We start from the raw sequence: 20,092 nt of genomic DNA on the forward strand, positions 1-20,092 counted from the left end.
TGCACAGTGTAACAGCATGTGAATTTATACCATGATGGACTCGGAAATCATAATTTTAAAAGTTTAGAAGGAAGGAGGTGATGAATAACGAATGTAAGAGGATTACCACAGTCACAGTGCCTGCATCTATGAGTAAGTGTCACTGTCTTTTTAGACTCCCTAGGGTACTTGAACCATAGGGGTCTTATCATTGCTACCATAGATTGCAATATTACTGTATTGCAGTATATGGCAGACTGCTGGTGAATTTGAATGCTCTGTCAAGGACAGACTGTTAAATATTTGTCAGAATGACAGGCCCTGGAGTCTTGGAGACTCAGACTATCATGGGGATGGGTCATTGACCCAATGCTGTCATTGGGGGGAAGGGCGATCCCATGCTTGATGGCGACACCCACGCTCCCGGACTAATTTAAATGGTCAACACCTGTGATTGGTGCCGATCTTGGGAGTAAGTGATGGATGTGGCACAGATGAGAAACTAGCCGAAAGGTGTTCACAGGCAGTAAAATATTAGGAAATTGGAAAGTTGCACAAGGAACTAAAAATCAGTGCTGTGGTGTCCAAAAGCTGCACAGTCATATTGTAGTACGGCTGATGTCGTCTCAGTATCGGGTAATGATTCTTAGCCACTTGACCACTGCTTGTTTTTTCATTTGCACACTTAAACATTCATTGCATCTATGTCAGCTTTAATCCGAAAATGTCTAAGTTTTGCTGTGAAAAGCGGTGAAATGTTATTCAGCACATCCCACCTCTGTACACATTGTGCTACAGCCAGGTTTGATTTTGTTGTATAGGAATGAAAGTGTTTTTCTAACCTATAGACTGTGGAATGTTATTCCATTAGTTTCCATACTCAAGGACATGTGACGGCCACACATTCATAACCTGAGATAATGGATGAGACTGCTGAAAATGCAATAACTTAATAATATATATCATATATTTTATTTCTACTAGTTTAAATGGAAGCATATGACAAAATAGTGTAGTATTGCTTCATACCGTAACAGGACTGGGCTGCCCTCATTCTATGTTGAGATTAAAGACTGCTGAATGCAGCTCTGCTCCGGCGGCCATGTTTGTTTACATGGCGCCCGGACCGGAGCGACAGCAGCGCTGTATATCAGATGGGCACCAGAAGGTAAGTACAGCTTTATTGTTTTAGGCAGCCCGCTCCCGGCCACATATATTTTTTTTTCAAAACTCGGACAACCCCTTTAATTATTTTTTATGCTTCCCCACACCATTAATTATTTACTATGCTGCCCCTCATAATTATTTCCTAAGCTGCCCCTCATAATTATTTCCTAAGCTGCCCCTCATAATTAATTATTCCCTATACTGGCCCTCATAATTCATTATTTCCTATCCTGCCCCTCATAACTAATTATTTCCTATACTGCCCCTCATAATTAATTATTTCCTATGCTGCCCCTTATAATTAATTATTTCCTATACTGCCCCTCATAATTCATTATTTCCTATGCTGCCCCTCATAATTCATTATTTCCTATGCTGCCCCTAATAAGTATTTCCTATGCTGCCCCTTATAATTAATTATTTCCTATACTGCCCCTCATAATTAATTATTTCCTATGCTGCCCCTAATAATTATTTCCTAAGCTGCCCCTCATAATTAATTATTCCCTATACTGGCCCTCATAATTCATTATTTCCTATCCTGCCCCTCATGACTAATTATTTCCTATACTGCCCCTCATAACTAATTATTTCCTAAGCTGCCCCTCATAATTAATTATTTCCTATGCTGCCCCTTATAATTAATTATTTCCTATACTGCCCCTCATAATTCATTATTTCCTATGCTGCCCCTCATAATTAATTATTTCCTATGCTGCCCCTAATAATTATTTCCTATGCTGCCCCTTATAATTCATTATTTCCTATACTGCCCCTCATAATTATTTCCTATGCTGCCCCTTATAATTAATTATTTCCTATACTGCCCCTCATAATTATTTCCTATGCTGCCCCTTATAATTAATTATTTCCTATACTGCCCCTCATAATTAATTATTTCCTATGCTGCCCCTAATAATTATTTCCTATGCTGCCCCTCATAATTAATTATTTCCTATACTGGCCCTAATAATTAATTATTTCCTATGCTGCCCCTCATAATTCATTATTTCCTATGCTGCCCCTAATAATTATTTCCTATGCTGCCCCTTATAATTAATTATTTCCTATGCTGCCCCTCATAATTAATTATTTCCTATGCTGCTCCTAATAATTAATTACTTCCTATACCTCCCCCATAATTAATTATTTCCTAAGCTGCCCCTAATAATTAATTATTTCCTAAGCTGCCCCTTATAATTAATTATTTCCTATACTGCCCTTCATAATTAATTATTTACTATACCCCCACCATTAATTATTTCCTATGCTGCCCCCCACCATTAATTATTTACTATGCTTCCCCCTCATAATTATTTCCTAAGCTGCCCCTCATAATTAATTATTCCCTATACTGGCCCTCATAATTATTTACTATGCTTCCCCCCACCATCAATTATTTCCTATCCTGCTCCTCATAATGGGACACATTTATCAAAAGTAGTGCAAACTCCACTGCAGTTTGCCTGTGACTGTGCAGATTGCACCAGATTCATCAATAGTGCCGCACCAACTTTTCTAATGAAGAGCGTGCGGCACTGTAATAAATGTGGCGCACTGTCTGACTCTGCACCATAATGCCCCTTTATGTGCAGAATTTTGTGGCGCAGCACTTGTCGCACAAAACTGGCGCTGGCACATCATCAATACATGTACTAGAAGTTTTCACATTCTTTTCAGTGCAAAGTGAGACAGAAAACTGGTGCAAGCACTTTTATAAATGTGGCCCAATGTGGTCTCTCCCTGACCGCTCAGATGTAGTTTTGTGTAATTTTACCTTACAATGAAGGTAGATTACAGAATTTCACTTTAGCAAATCCAGCATTCAGTCTTGTCATTCACGATTGATTGAATATATATGCAGATCTGTAGGATCAGGGTCTCGTTTTCCTGCTGCACCTTAAGCCTTTTAATGGTCTGTTCTTATTATGTAACGGTCAGTAATGAGGGATTTAGCCTAAAGATTTCTCTGCAGTTTGATTTAATACACAGTTATATAGAGACAATTTATAATGCTTTAATTGGTCTTCTCACTAAACAAATATAATGAAAATAATATGTAGGCTGCCATTTTAGTGCCTCTTACATTGGGACAAATTCACAGTACTAATTAAAGGGCCAGTAGCATTGTAATTCTTCATTATAGTCCACTTCATTTTTCAGCCTAAGGGAGAAATTTAAAATAAGAATTAATTACATATTATCTTAATTACAATAATAATATTCATTTATATAGCACCATCATATCCCATAGCGCTTTACAAATCAAAGGGGACATATACAAATATGATATTACATTACATAGTACAAACAGTCGTATGGAATAATCGGAGTGAGCCCCTGATCACAAGAGCTTACAGTCTATGAGGATGAGGGGGTGACACAAGAGCTTACAGTCTATGAGGATGAGGGGGTGACACAAGAGCTTACAGTCTATGAGGATGAGGGGGTGACACAAGAGCTTACAGTCTATGAGGGGTGACACAAGAGCTTACAGTCTTTGAGGATGAAGGGGGACACATGAGCTTACAGTCCATGAGGATGAGGGGGTGACACAAGAGCTTACAGTCTATGAGGATGAGGGGGTGACACAAGAGCTTACAGTCTATGAGGATGAGCGGGTGACACAAGAGCTTACAGTCTATGAGGATGAGGGGTGACACAAGAGCTTACAGTCTATGAGGATGAGGCGGTGACACAAGAGCTTACAGTCTATGAGGATGAGGCGGTGACACAAGGGCTTACAGTCTATGAGGATGAGGGGGTGACACAAGAGCTTACAGTCTATGAGGATGAGGGGTGACACAAGAGCTTACAGTCTATGAGGATGAGGGGGTGACACAAGAGCTTACAGTCTATGAGGATGAGGGGGTGACACAAGAGCTTACAGTCTATGAGGGGTGACACAAGAGCTTACAGTCTATGAGGGGTGACACAAGAGCTTACAGTCTATGAGGATGAGGGGGACACAAGAGCTTACAGTCCATGAGGATGAGGGGGTGACACAAGAGCTTACAGTCTATGAGGATGAGGGGGTGACACAAGAGCATACAGTCTATGAGGATGAGGGGGTGACACAAGAGCTTATAGTCTATGAGGCTGAGGGTTGACACAAGAGCTTACAGTCTATGAGGATGAAGGGGGTGACACAAGAGCTTACAGTCTATGAGGATGAGCGGGTGACACAAGAGCTTACAGTCTATGAGGATGAGGGGTGACACAAGAGCTTACAGTCTATGAGGATGAGGCGGTGACACAAGAGCTCACAGTCTATGAGGATGAGGGGGTGACACAAGAGCTTACAGTCTATGAGGATGAGGGGTGACACAAGAGCTTACAGTCTATGAGGATGAGGGGGTGACACAAGAGCTTACAGTCTATGAGGATGAGCGGGTGACACAAGAGCTTACAGTCTATGAGGATGAGGGGTGACACAAGAGCTTACAGTCTATGAGGATGAGGCGGTGACACAAGAGCTTACAGTCTATGAGCGGTGACACAAGAGCTTACAGTCTATGAGGATGAGGGGGTGACACAAGAGCTTACAGTCTATGAGGATGAGGGGGTGACACAAGAGCTTACAGTCTATGAGGATGAGGGGATGACACAAGAGCTTACAGTCTATGAGGATGAGGGGGTGACACAAGAGCTTACAGTCTATGAGGGGTGACACAAGAGCTTACAGTCTATGAGGGGTGACACAAGAGCTTACAGTCTATGAGGGGTGACACAAGAGCTTACAGTCTATGAGGATGAGGGGGACACAAGAGCTTACAGTCTATGAGGATGAGGGGGTGACACAAGAGCTTACAGTCTATGAGGATGAGGGGGTGACACAAGAGCTTACAGTCTATGAGGATGAGGGGGTGACACAAGAGCTTACAGTCTATGAGGATGAAGGGGGTGACACAAGAGCTTACAGTCTATGAGGATGAGCGGGTGACACAAGAGCTTATAGTCTATGAGGCTGAGGGGTGACACAAGATCTTACAGTCTATGAGGGGTGACACAAGAGCTTACAGTCTATGAGGATGAGGGGGACACAAGAGCTTACAGTCCATGAGGCTGAGGGGTGACACAAGAGCTTACAGTCTATGAGGATGAAGGGGGTGACACAAGAGCTTACAGTCTATGAGGATGAGCGGGTGACACAAGAGCTTACAGTCTATGAGGATGAGGGGTGACACAAGAGCTTACAGTCTATGAGGATGAGGCGGTGACACAAGAGCTCACAGTCTATGAGGATGAGGGGGTGACACAAGAGCTTACAGTCTATGAGGATGAGGGGGGTGACACAAGAGCTTACAGTCTATGAGGATGAGGGGTGACACAAGAGCTTACAGTCTATGAGGATGAGCGGGTGACACAAGAGCTTACAGTCTATGAGGATGAGGGGTGACACAAGAGCTTACAGTCTATGAGGATGAGGCGGTGACACAAGAGCTTACAGTCTATGAGCGGTGACACAAGAGCTTACAGTCTATGAGGATGAGGGGGTGACACAAGAGCCTGGAAAGCCTGGTGTTTGGTATCTGGAGTTTGCCAGATAACAGACGGGAGGAGGACACAGGATCGGTTAGTACAGAGAGGGTTGACATTTCATGCGGTTAGTGAGTGTGATCGGATGCCTAAAGAGATGGGTTTTAAGAGCCTGTTTGAAACTTTGGAGGTTGGGTATTAATCTGATAGACCGGGGTAGAGCATTCCAGAGAATTGGTACAGCCTGGGAGAATAGGTTACGCGCAGATGTATATAGTTGGGTATTATCGGTATAGAGATGATACTTGAAACCAAGTCTGCTGATGGATTGTCCAATAGGGGCAATATAGAGGGGATAAAGAAGAGGACATAAGACTGAGCTCTGATGATATTTAATGACACATCTGAATATTAATTATGCTTATTCTTGGAAGCTTTAAGCAATAGGAACAGTGGAGCAGTTTAATGCAGAGAGCTTAGTGCATTGGATGGTTGTGATGGTTTATGCTGTATATCTGTATGATACTGTTGAATGCATCTCTCTTGCAGGGGCAAGGGGTCCACCTAGCTCAAGTGCCAATGGGTGGATCAAACTGCTCATTGCAGGATGGTTCAATAGTGATTGTGTATTACTACGGAACATCTTCCATAGAAATTCAGATCTTATATAATTCTTACATAGCTTTTCCATTCTAATTTTGGTTCTTCTTTTGCCTCTAGGAATTAATGACTAAGCTGATCACAGAGACACCAGACCAGCCAATTCCATTTTTAATTAATCATCTCCAATCAAAACTGGGAAATGTTGGCCCGCTTCCTAGGACATTGTCTGGATCAGCTGCTCTGTGGGCAGAGAGTGAAGGTGAGTTACTGGCTCTTATTCTAACAATTAGCACAAACAATTAAATTGTTTTAATACTTTTAAGAACTTTCATTTCATAGACATACAACAGAGATGGCATGTGGGTTTTATTAAGAATGTACACGGTGAAGATGGGGAAATGACCAAAAAGGATCGATTTTTTTTTTTCTTAATTAACATCTGTTCAGTACGCAATTTAAATGGATTCTGGAAGATCCCTTGTCACATATGAACTATACATAAGGCCTTAGTAAATTTAAAGGGGTTTTCTCACCAAAAAAAGTAAGACCCTATCGATGGGACAGATCACGAAAATGAGAGGTCAGATGGGGTCCCACGTACATCCGTCGGACTCTTTGTCGCTCCGTCAGACTAATGGAGCAGATGGCCGAGCATGACCTTTCTGTTCCACTAATCTCTATGGGGCTGACGGAAATTGGTGCTCACCGATCTCCGTCATAGAGGTTAGTGGAGCAAAACGGTCTTGCGTGGCCGTCTGCTCCATCTGATGGATCAACAGAGGTACGTGGGACCCCATCGGACCACTCATTTTTGTGATCTTTGGGGTATCATCCCATGGATAGGGCCTAACTTTTGTTTGTGGGAAAATCCCTTTAACCTAAATCATAAGCATGGGGTATAACTTTATTTGTCCCAAATAGTCAACTTTATTTAAAGTCAACCTACAGCTTTAGTAATACAGACATAAAAAGATAAAGATTTTGTCTTCAAAAGGAGACCACTGTGGATTGTGTAGGTGGCTGCTGGAGCAGCACTCATTGCTGGAAACGTAAATTTCCCACTCAGGAAATGCTGGGTAGTTTCCGCTAGAACTCAGGTAGTGAGGAGAAATTACTACATAAGTAACTGGTGGAGACTGTCTCCACCCTGGGGAAGAGAGAGGTCATGCCAAAGGCATGTGGAGCTGTGGCAGTGAACTGATATACTGTGAGGTTTTTGTGGTGCCTGGCAGTAGGCTTGCGCATTCATGGGCAACTCTTCATTAAACCGGGTCAAAGCTGACCCATATTATAAATATAGAGTTAATGCTTCAATTTAAACTTCTAGCAGTCACCAGCAGAGGGAGCTATGAAATTTAGTGAATCCTCTTCTGAGCATCCATTTGTTGTGATTGGCAAGTGCAGCTGCTGGACCTCTGTGATAACCAGTTACCCAAATGTTACATCCTTATATCCACCGACATCAGCTTTTTGTGCAGAACCAGGAGTTCCCCATATACAGCTGGTCTAGTCTGCATATGTGAATGGTAAAACAATGATGCAGCAAATCAATCAGTTTCTTGGGTACCAGTGACTGAATTCCTCTATTGGCCAGGCTCTGAATTGCTCTTAAAAGGGTTGGCCAAGGTTCTGGCAGGGCAATTGCTCACAGAAAGTTAGAGATCACATGACCCTCCATCTGTGGCCTTTTGAGGACAGGAATGTCTGGCTGATGAGGTAAAAGACGGGGGGCTTCACTTATATCAAGAAAGCAGAGCAGAACTTTTAATAGATGTATATTGGTAAATTACCTGATATCCTGTCCCCACCCATCACAAACATTACAAAATACATGAGGCAATGTGGCCCGTTAAATGGTTGAGCACCGGTAATTGAATTGCCCTTTATTGGTCATGTATTGGACGGAATTGCCCTCTAATGGTCAGGTATCAGTGATTGAAGTGTCCTCTATTGGTTTGGCATTAGTGATTGAATTTCCCTCTATTGGTCGGACACTGATGACTGAATTGCCTACTATTTGTTGGGCATAAGTGATTGAATTTACCTCTAATGGTTGATCCCTGGTTACTGACTTGCCTCTATCGGTCAGGGGCCAGTGACTGACTTGCCCTCTATCGGTCAGGGGCCAGTGACTGACTTGCCCTCTATCGGTCAGGGGCCAGTGACTGACTTGCCCTCTATTGGTCAAGGGCCAGTGACTGACTTGCCCTCTATTGGTCAAGGGCCAGTGACTGACTTGCCCTCTATTGGTCAGGGGCCAGTTACTGACTTGCCCTCTATTGGTCAGGGGCCAGTGACTGAATTGCCGTCTATTGGTCAGGGGCCAGTGACTGAATTGCCCTTTAATGGTGGGGCCCTGGTTACTGAATTTCCCTCTATTGGTCGGGGGCCAGTGACTGAATTGCGCTCTAATGGTTGGGCCCTGGTTACTGAATTTCCCTCTATTGGTCGGGGGCCAGTGACTGAATTGCCCTCTAATGGTTGGGCCCTGGTTACTGAATTGCCCTCTATTGGTCGGGGGCCAGTGACTGAATTGCCCTCTATTGGTCGGGGGCCAGTGACTGAATTGCCCTCTAATGGTTGGGCCCTGGTTACTGAATTGCCCTCTATTGGTCGGGGGCCAGTGACTGAATTGCCCTCTATCGGTCGGGGGCCGGTGACTTAATTGCCCTCTATTGGTTGGGCACTGGTGACTGAATTGCCCTCTATTGGTCGGGGGCCAGTAACTGAATTGCCCTCTATTGGTCGGGGGCCAGTGACTGAATTGCCCTCTATTGGTTGGGCACTGGTGACTGAATTGCCCTCTATTGGTCGGGGGCCAGTAACTGAATTGCCCTCTATTGGTTGGGGTCCGGTGACTGAACTGCCCTCCATTGTTGTTCCTGAGGGGTCATACATTGTAATAAATCCGCAGTTCTCCCATCCAGGTGCACTGTAAATGTTCACTTTAGAAAATCAATTAAGTAGAAGCAGAGAATCAATGACGGCAGTGGTACATGGTCATGGTCAGTTTACATCTATTCATGCTGCATTGCCGGCATTCACTATGCAAATTGAATTTTGTAAATTAAATAACCTGAATGTGCTTACATAGCCGGCTGAAGACTGTGGGTTAAGCAATTACACAAACTGAATTTCCTTACATGAGAAAATGATGTTTATAAGAAACGTACATTGTCCATAGTAACACGAGTGCAGTAATGACCCATTTCATGTATATTTAATGCAAAGCTCAGCCTCTGATTCCTACTGTACTTACAGGAGATGTATTCAGCCTGTGGATATTAGAATAAAATCATCATTTATTGTATGTTCTTTAGGCATTAGGCCATTTCCAAGACTTGTGCATAGCAGGTTACATCCATAGAATCACATGGAAGAAAAAGGGAAATTGAGTGTAATACTGTATGTGTATGTGATAGTAAAGTGTAATACTGTGTGTGTATGTGATAGTAAAGTGTAATACTGTGTGTGTATGTGATAGTAAAGTGTACACCATATTCACATCCACAAGATGTATCTTCTGTAATATGCAGATACTGAACTGCTGAAGAAGGCATTGAAGATTACAGTCCAGTTATGCTGTTCAGCCTCTTGAGCTGTGGTGACAGATCAACAACTTTTATTGAAAAAAAACATGATTTTGCAGCAATCCCATATATCTTATAATTCACCTATGGCAGTGGTGGCGAACCTATGGCACGGGTGCCAGACGTGGCACTCGAAGCCCTCTTTATGGGCACCTGCACAATCACCCCATGGTAGAGTTTGCCAAACAGGACTTGCAGGCTCTTGCAGTCCCAGGCAGCCCAGGACCCTGGACGGAAGCTACAATGATAATCCAAACTTCTTCTCCTTTTATACTGGGAGTAATAAGTTACTGCTTAAATTGTCGCATTGGCACTTTGAGAAAAATATGCAGGTTTTGGTTGTAGTTTGGGCACTCTGTGGCTAAAAGGTTTGCCATCACTGACCTATGGCATTTGCTACATATAAAGTAGGAGATTTCCTATGCTGGTTCTGATATTCTCTATGCTGATGGCGAATGAGCTGGACTGAATGTAGTGTCACACCCTTTGTCCTGCCCTTAACCCCTCCCCCTAGCACTCCCACACAGTATAATACTTTAGTGGCTCCCATACTGTATAATCCCCCTCTAAGTGGCCCCAACATAGTATAATTCCACCTTCCTGTGAACCCCCAACCTGTATAATCTGCCCTTCCTGTAGACCATTCACATGGTATAATGCCTCTTGTCCTGTGGCCCCTTCCCAAATCTTATAATGCCCCTCTAATCAGCCCTACCAACATTTTAGTAGCCCTCTCACAAACAACCCCCCTTCATTTTAGCCCGTGATTCCCATTGCGATTACCAGCCTGAGCCTCACACAGTAGAGGCCTAATGGTGGTGCTGGGAGCAGGAAGCTGCCTGTTTCACCATTAAAGGTGTTGTCCAACCACTTGAAGTTTTCCCCCATGAACAGTGTTAGCTTGCTGATCAATGGGGTCACAAAAACAGGTGGTATGCTGTACCCCTAGTTGCACAGCCCCCTGCTGCCCTATTTATCTCTACAGTACTGATGGAGATCCTCAGTACTCAGCTACTTCTTACAGCAGCAGCGGGAATGCTGGACTGGCCACTCCATTCTTTGTGTTACGAAGCTCACATATTTGTGATCTGTGGGGGTCCAAAGATCAGCAAGTTGTATTCAACTTATTGTGAATGGACACCCCCTTTAAATTCAATTCATTCTACAGATTCAGGGATCTTAAGTGATCTTCAAAGAAATTCGAACTAATTCTGTTGCAGCACCTCCACAGGGGAGAGAAAGTATTACACCATTCCCATCTATCTCAGATTTTTGTTTCAGCTAATAGTAGGGGGTCCTCAATAGAACATGAATTGTATTCACTGATAGCAATATTAAAAGTGGATATTCTTTTTACCCTAAAAGGATCATTTACTTAAATCTGGCTAATTAAACTGTTTAATTCAATCATAAAATATGCTCTCTTAATGCAAAATTAAAGAATAGGTCATCAATATCAGAACAGTGGGGGTCTAAGAGCCTGTTTCCCCAATTATCAACTGTTCTTGGCTGCCTAACATAGAGAACAGGACCAGGACCACAGCGTCATCCTCTGTGTAGTGGCTGAGTAGGGTTACTACACAGGTTACAAGTGCTTCCAGGTCCATTTGCTGCGTTAGTCCCATTGTGGAAAGAACAGAGGGGTTGGTGGTGCCAAGTGTGGAGCCCCTGGGTCCGATGGGTCATCAAGAATAGTACAGAACAAGGTGTGAACATACTATGAAATGTTGCATTGTACAGTATGTCACATTTAAGCACTTGTTTTAGCCATCAGTGGATCTCTATCCCCTCATTATTTATAGAAAAATGACTACATCTTACGAGAATATCGATTCTGATGACAAATACTGTAAAGATCTTCTCTTCTTCTTTCTACTACTTCCACTTCTATCACTATCTCTGACACAGATGTGCTTTATCCCCACAGAATACAAAGGGATGAGGAGGGATTTCAGAAGCTACGACAAACCCTGGCAAGTGAACGCCAAAAAGCCCAAAAAGTCAAAGAGCGATCTTGCAGTTTGCAATATTTCCCCGCCGTCTCCTGAATCCAAATCATGTAAGTCTAAACTAAACTAAAATGAATGATGCTAGGACTGTTGTTTGTTTTATTACTGTCATTAACTTTACTATTATCGTTTTTAGAATTCCGTCTTTTATGTTAAATCTCCTCCAAAGTAATATATAAAGATGATAAAAAATTATTATTGTTATTAATATGCAATAGCAAGAGAAGAGTCACTTTTTGCTAGAGACAAGTCACCTACATAGACTTGAAGAGGAGCTTCAATTCAGACTCTTCTATCTCTGACTCATTAGCACCTAGAATATCTAAGTGAAGAATATCATCTTTGAAATTCAAGCTGCACTATAGAACAGGAGATACAGACAGGATCTAGACAATAATGTTTAACTGCCATGTCCCTGGTTCTGTAGCACACAGAACCACAAGCGAGCCATACACAAATTTAGATTCAAAGAGATTCTTCGCTTTTTATATCAAAAGTAAGACCCTTGGTCCCATGGAGCCCGAGATAGAGGCATCTCAAGAGACCTCCCCTTTAGTCTCTAAAAGTGACTCTTTTCAGATAATTTGCATATGAATGTGGAGATTTTTTTATAGGTAAAAGGTAGAACTCTAGAAAGTATATTTTATACCCTACCTGAGGGTTCATAATTCAAAACACATCAAAAGACCTTACAATTACATTTCATATACAGGCTGTTCCCTACTTAAGGGCACCTGACTTACAGAAGGACCTGTGTCCACTGTAACCTCTGGTGAAGCTCTCTGGATGCTTTACTTTTGTCCCTGGCAATAATCAGCTTTAAGGTGTCTGTTTTATTTATAATCCTTTTTCTCATTACAGCAAAAAATTTTGAAAATCACTGTCACTGAGACAAAATTTTTTTTTAACTGTAGCTACAATTATTAAGTATATGGTTCCGACTTACGTACAAATTTAACCTAAGAACAAACCTACTGAGCCTACCCTGTATGTAACCCGGGGACTGCCTGTATATACACACATATAAACACGTATGAGGACATTTACGGAGTATGGTTTGCTTTTTTTTTGGTATACAAGCCCTAATATAATTGTGCACTTCCTAGAATTGTGATTATTCCCACTTTACACCATCTCCATTTCAAGTAGGTGTAGAGGGATGTATGGGGATGAATGTAGAGGGATGAATGGGTCCTGCCTGGTGGGGGGAATGGGTGAGCGCAGGTTATAGCACAATTCTACGTCAGAAAACTCTATATTGTGTTATTCCCTTGTCGTTCTTCCTGGAAATGTAAAGGAATAACATCTATGCAGAATTCTAAGAAAATATCTGCCTTTTACTTTATAAAGAATACAAGTATTTTCTAAAAATGGAGTTGTCGCATAATAATGCTATTTATACACCGGTAATATTAGCAACGCTACAGTGTAATATATATATATATTCCAGGCAGTCCCCGGGTTACATACAAAATAGGTTTTTTTGGTCTCTGTAACAATTGGATTTTAAAAATGTTGGATTGTCGTAAGAACCAGGATTAACACTAAAGCTTCATTGCAGACACCTGTGATAACTGCTGGTTATAGCTGGTTATTGTAGCCTAGGGCTAAAGTACAGTAAATTACCAACATCCAGAGGTCCGTTTGTAACTAGGGGTCGTCTGTAAGTCAGGTGTTCTTAAGTAGGGGCCCGCCTGTATATGTATTTCATAATTTTATAGAATTTTCACCTACAGAGAATTTTTTTCTTCTTCCACTTAATGAATAATTTATGTGGGGTCTGTACTAATGAAAGAATAATGACATAAACTTATACAGTGATAATTCATGTGGGAGAACAATAGGGTTTCTTAGCGGAGCCCTGTAATAATAGTCGCTATCATGTTCTCATCACTTATTATGTCATGAAATATCCTGGCGGTGATCATTACTTCTCTGTACATTGTGGAAAGTGAGACATGATGGCACTTGACACTTGTAATCTAGGTGACTGCTGTTCCTTTTGACTCTGGATACGGCCCTAAATATGACAACCCAATAAAGGAAGCTGTCAGTTTCAGATGGAGGAGATGGGCGCTGTGATTGCTTGTGAAGAAATGAGCCGTGCTCTGTGTTATTACTATTATTGTGCCATACTTTCTACTCGGAACAGAGATCTGGATTAACTGCTCATACAGATACTGTATACGGGGGTATAGCAATAATAACATGAAGTTCTGGGGTGTAAAGAACAAGATGACGGATATTAATCCATATGACCAGTCGTGGTGATGTATTGGGTCACCTAGGGCTGATGCGTGTCACATAAGGGACCAGCGGTCCTCAGGAATAATGAGTTATCTTACTGTGTGGATCAGTAGATAAGTGATCATATGTTTATAGTTGATACACGTCACTCTTTGTTTTGTTGTCTTGTCCGGGTGCTCAAGTAGGTTACAAAACCATCAATAGATATTTAAGAAGACTTGGCACTCCTATTGGTTGCGTTTGAAAATTAGTGAGTTTTATTTCACAAGTGTATAAGCGTGGCAATCCAAAAACTTTTTATACAACGTTTCGGTCTGCTCCTTTATATACCACAGCGATCGCCCCAGAACGCCAGCGCTTTTCTCCACAGCGGACCTCCGCTACCTCCTCTCCAGCGCTGCAGCGGCCACAGTGCCGCAAGCCTAGCCTATCTACTTTCTTCCTAAACGTATACCATGCAATCCGGTAAGTATAGAGAGCCTGAGCCTTATTGTCCTAGTGAGTATAGAGTACCTGAGCCTAATTGTTCTAGTGAGTATAGAGTACCTGAGCCTAATTGTTCTAGTGAAATGCATATATATCACTGCATACCATTATATACCGCTGTACCCGTTGTAACCTGTATCTTCCAGTATACTGTTCTGTGTATATATCACATGATGTGCATACCTCCCTAACCACCTATGCACATACTACGACTGCCCGCATACCCCTAGGTCTTTACTCGTAGTCTTATGAGGATTATTTCATATATCCAGGAGCTGTGATTCAAGCTCGCTGATCTTGGCAACAAAACTCCAGGAGACCACAATTTTGATGAGATCCACTTCGACCACGTGCCAGGTGGCAACAACGCATCATTATCGTCCTATACGTGTCTTCTACTTTCGTGTACATTCATGTATATTATGTATATACTATTACTTCACCATTATTGATTTGTATTCACTTTTTTTTCTGTATATAGTGCCTGACGAAGGTCCGTATGTAGACCAAAACGTTGTATAAAAAGTTTTTGGATTGCCACGCTTATACACATGTGAAATAAAACTCACTAATTTTCAAACGCAAGCAATAGGAGTGCCAAGTCTTCTTAAATATCGATAAGTGATCATATGACTGGGAGCTGAGCTGCAGTCATCTCCTTAGATCAATGGTGGCGAACCTATGGCACGGGTGCCAGAGGTGGCACTCAGAGCCCTCTCTATGGGCACCCACGCCATCACCCGAGCACAGAGTTCGCCAGACAGGACTCAAGGCTTCTTGCAGTCCCAGGACCCTGGAAGCAAGCTACAATGATAATTGGAAACTTCTTCTCCTTCTTTCTACTGTATTGGTGTCCTCAGGTGCCAATACAATTTTAACCTGTGAAAGAGCAGGGAGCTATAAGTTACTGCTTAAATTTTCGCATTGGCACTTTGTGAGAAAAATGTGGGTTTATGTTGTTGTTTGGGCACTCGGTGTCTAAAAGGTTTGCCATCACTGCCTTAGATGATCATTGCCTACAGTGTATAAAATGCTGTGAATTTTCTGGTTCATGCATAACATCATGTCTGACAAAGAGATCTAGTATTTTCCAAAGCTCACCATCAAATATACTCTGCCTCAAAAAGGTATCACCCGATTTCTTCACTCTTCTTCTGCTCTCAATGGCTAACACGGTATAAAGCTACACTACTAGTGACTCCTCTCAGGCAGGCTACATTCACATGTCTGCTTAAGGTGGCTGTGAGCTACCCGCAAAAGCGCCAGCTAGCTCGTGGATGCCATATAGGTGTATTATCCACGTCGCGGTGAGCATACCAGGTCTCACCGTACCGTGTTTGAGCCATGTGGCCGGGCCACAAAAGATCGAGCAGGTCCCTATGTGGTTTGCGGTATCACACACGGAGCCTCACTACCTGTCCTGTTCCACTCCTATGTATGTTCCCTATTCCGTTCTTTATATATTAACACAACCAGCGGCTCTCACAGATCAGCTTATAAGACCCCCACATATCTGAAATTGATTTACATCCTTATGATAGGTCATAGATATTTTCAGCCTGGAAATGCCCTCTAAGCTTTGTCGTGACCACATGTAATGTTCTCCCAGTTGGTACATGCTGGCAGCTTCCAGTATATGAATTAGCTGAGATTATCATGTTCCTGGTGATGCCATTAATATATTTATACCAGAGAACTGTTTGTTGTGTAACTGAATGCGCCGACTGATAGGAGCACCGATGTGTATTTTGGAAGATGTTCCACCAAAAACCAACATTTTTTTTTATCCACAGAATAGGGGATAAAACGATTCATTAAGGGTTCCACTGCTGGAACCCCAACAGATCCAGGAATAGGACCCCGGAAATCTACATAAAGGGGGTTCTATTTACAGTAGTTGATGAAGTGGCAGGTTGAGCATGTATCAATACTATGGGGTTGTCAGAAAGTGCTGAGCATAGCGCTCATGTTTCTCCCGCACTCCATTAGACAGCTAGTATAGGTATATTCTAATGAGCCATATAAAGCTTTTCTGCTGTATTCTGTACAGATCCATCTAAAATTGCAAGCCATATATATGGAGTGATATTCTCTAGACACAGCATTTCCAGAGGATAAAATCTCCTGCCATGTGGATAGGCCTGAGGCTGTGTTCACATTTCATGGTTTGTTAAGCAAAATTGACTTCACTTTTTAAAACTGCTGCTGATTTTACAAAAGTCTCTGTAAACTAATGCGAAAATCCCAGATAAATCTCTAAAAATGAAAAGTTATATATGAACATTTTCTAAGATATCATAGTTGTAGAGTATTAAATAATGTGTATGATTTACATTTATTGTCACATTGATTTTTATGATTTTTGGATCTAGCACTCTTCCTTTTAATGGGATTTTTTTTTTTATTTTCAGTGCCCAGATCTATTGAACACCCTAAATGGGACTGGCGGACAAAGCCAGAAAGTCGAGATTTTGATGAGTTAAACCACATCCTTCAAGAAAGCAAAAAACTGGGGAAAGCGCTGGAGAATCTGTCGCGAAGTAAGTTCAGAAACAGCCATTGATTTGTGACCAAGTTTTTAACCCCTATCCCCAGAAATTAAGGATAAAGACCATACACTTGATTATCAGACATTAACATGAAAATGATCAACCTGTGTATATTTATTCTAGAACAATTGGTTTTAATTTTCCAAATTTTAGAATGTTTGAGTTCATGATTATTATTTTTTTTACAGGTATTGCGGTTTCAGAGGAATTGGAACAGGTAATGTTGGATTATATAAGTATTTTTGAAATTTCTTTTTGTTTTGTAAAAAGCTTAGAAATAAAGGTGTTCTCTATGCGCATAATAGTCTTGGGGTATGTGCATAGGTGTCCTCTGCTACATCCAAATTTCAGTCACTTTGCTTATGGTTTCAATAAGAAGATTTCTCATGCAGAAGGAATAAAGGTGCCTCCCTAGGGCCACCTATTGAAGGTAGCTGAAGTATAAGTCATAGTCCAAACCTCCATCCAGCCTTGCAATACAACGTAGATCATAACCCAAACGGCAGTCTTATCCATGTAAAAAACCATCAGCAGACAGCAGTACAGGAAATCATTTACTGATTTGCAGAAAAACCCGAATGGAGGCAGGAGTGATGGCGCTTAGAAAATCCTCGATAGGTAAGTATAAATGGCTCAAAAAGAGTACTTTTTTATTTTACAAAATAAAAGATATTTCTTTTAAAAGATTGTTAAAACAATAAAATGCTACGCGTTTCTGCTCCGTACCGGAGCCTTCGTCAGGCATGGCCTGTACCAGTGGAGAGCTTCTTTATATAGTGGAGTCTTTGCAGGCATGCCTGGTGTGACCCAGGAAGCTAAAGGATTCCATTCATTGTTAAAAAGAGTATTTTTCACTAAAACTTAAAAATTAATTATAATAATCTTAGTACATAGTAAATACAACATTCTAAATATTGGCAACCTGGTTAATAGATATATGAGCAGAATTAGTAAATAGAGGATGTGGAAGCCGGGACCCGGGGGACCCGGAAGTGAATAGATGTTTCATAACGGGAGGATTTTTGTGAATGGCTGGCGGGGGCCGGCTTTCGGTGTTTGCATAACAGCATAGTAGGTGTAAGTTTGCTAGGAGATGGAATGATGCTTGTTAGACTACGGAAGCCTGGAAGGGACACATTTAAGGCAAAGCTGCTTAGCTAGCGGGCTTTCGGTGTTTGCATAACAGCATAGTCAGTGTAAGGTTGCTAGGAGATGGAATGACGCTTGTTGGACTACGGAAGCATCCTCTATTTACTAATTCTGCTCATATATCTATTAACCAGGTTGCCAATATTTAGAATGTTGTATTTACTATGTACTAAGATTATTATAATAAATTTTTAAATTTAGTGAAAAATACTCTTTTTAACAATGAATGGAATCCTTTAGCTTCCTGGGTCACACCAGGCATGCCTGCAAAGACACCACTATATAAAGAAGCTCTCCACTGGTACAGGCAATGCCTGACGAAGGCTCCGGTGCGGAGCAGAAACGCGTAGCATTTTATTGTTTTAACAATCTTTTAAAAGAAATATCTTTTATTTTGTAAAATAAAAAAGTACTCTTTTTGAGCCATTTATACTTACCTATCGAGGATTTTCTAAGCGCCAACACTCCTGCCTTCATTCAGGTTTTTCTACAATGATCCTCTTCAGCCTCGGAGCCTGGTCCGAGTGCTGCTGATCTACAGGAGACCACCGGCTGCTGGTATTACACTTTACATATGCATTATGCCTATGTAAATAGGTGAGTGACCAATTTACCCATCCATCCTTCCCCTTGTGCATTACTGTCTTCACGAGATTGCGCTTTCTCTTTTTCTTCTTTCCTCTATTACACACCGATTGGATATCTTCTGACGAGGTGTATATAGAAATCCCAGTCTCTAGCAATTTACTGATTTGCGTAATGATAATTATGATGTTTTTAAACTTTAAAGAAAAAAGAAAAACAGTTTCCTTTATCTTCTAGTTTGGGCTGGCCGGTTTAAGGTTTAAGGTCATATGGTTTGTTTGAATGATTAGACTTGAAACCGATCAGTCTCTTTCTGACCAAAGGCTTTTCATTTTGCCAGCCGTTATTCTACTCTGCACTGACTATCGAAAAAACTCCAAAACTGCTGTGTACAGAAGCTTTTTCTTATGCATAATTAATTAGGTCATAACATAAGTCATGCTGCAAGGCCAGATAGTAGATCAGACATTGACTAATAGGGTAGCAACCTCCAATAGGTGGCCCTTTTGGATGAATGTTTTATAACCTGTCATGAGGATCACACATTTTAACACATTTTACAACCCACAGACTATAAAAGTAATTCCCTAATTATAATATTAATTATAAATCTGCTTTTGTAATTTACATTGACGTTCCACTGACCTTTTTGAACAATATATAAGTATACCTGGCTCCCTGCCAGCAAACTGCAAAGTGCAGGGGGGAAGGGGCCTCTGTTACATTGCTGTATCATCATCATAATCTGCTCTCTGCTCTTCCTCCTTCATCCCTCCCTTCTCTCTCCTGCTCCTTTCCCCTCCCTAATATAGCTGTGCTCCAAGCAAATCTCTGCCAGCTGATGTCTGCAGGAGGGGGAGAGAGAGAGAAGAGGAAGATTTAGCAGAGCAGAGAGGAGATGATGATGATGAAACAGAGACCCTATAGCCCCCCATGACTTGATGTAGTTTGCTGGCAGTGAGCCAGGTGTATGTTTATCAACTTTTAAAAGTCAGTGAAACCAGTAATGTTAATTATAAAAGCAGAAATAGTAATAAAAAAGCTATGGGAACCTGTCATTAGGTTAAAGTGTGTGTCCTGACGACAGGTTCCCTTTAAAGGGGTATTCTCATCTGGGCATTCACATTCTGTTTCATTAATCTGCCATATTTAAACATTTCTTCAATAAGTTGTTATTAAAAAAATGTTGCTGAGTAAAGATAATTTCTCATTAATGTAGTGATTTTGTCCCTTAGAAACGAGATAGCTT

At 41.5% G+C, this 20,092-nt stretch overlaps 1 protein-coding gene across 5 annotated transcripts in view; it reads left to right on the plus strand.

The window, feature by feature from the left end:
• C5H8orf34 (chromosome 5 C8orf34 homolog) overlaps positions 1-20,092 on the plus strand; it is a 176,409-nt gene that overhangs the window by 31,516 nt on the left and 124,801 nt on the right. For all 5 annotated transcript variants that reach the window (XR_011855689.1, XM_072151749.1, XM_072151747.1 and 2 more), the window contains exons 2-5: positions 6,346-6,487; positions 11,746-11,877; positions 16,972-17,100; positions 17,298-17,326. Coding sequence is in view for 4 of the 5 variants with exons in the window: in XM_072151749.1 (XP_072007850.1) it covers positions 6,346-6,487; positions 11,746-11,877; positions 16,972-17,100; positions 17,298-17,326 (432 nt within the window). In the remaining variant the exon portion in view is untranslated. The remainder of the gene's footprint in view (positions 1-6,345; positions 6,488-11,745; positions 11,878-16,971; positions 17,101-17,297; positions 17,327-20,092) is intronic.

Source organism: Engystomops pustulosus, chromosome 5 (genome assembly GCF_040894005.1).
Source record: "Engystomops pustulosus chromosome 5, aEngPut4.maternal, whole genome shotgun sequence".
In the NCBI taxonomy this organism is placed as follows: Eukaryota; Metazoa; Chordata; class Amphibia; order Anura; family Leptodactylidae; genus Engystomops; species Engystomops pustulosus.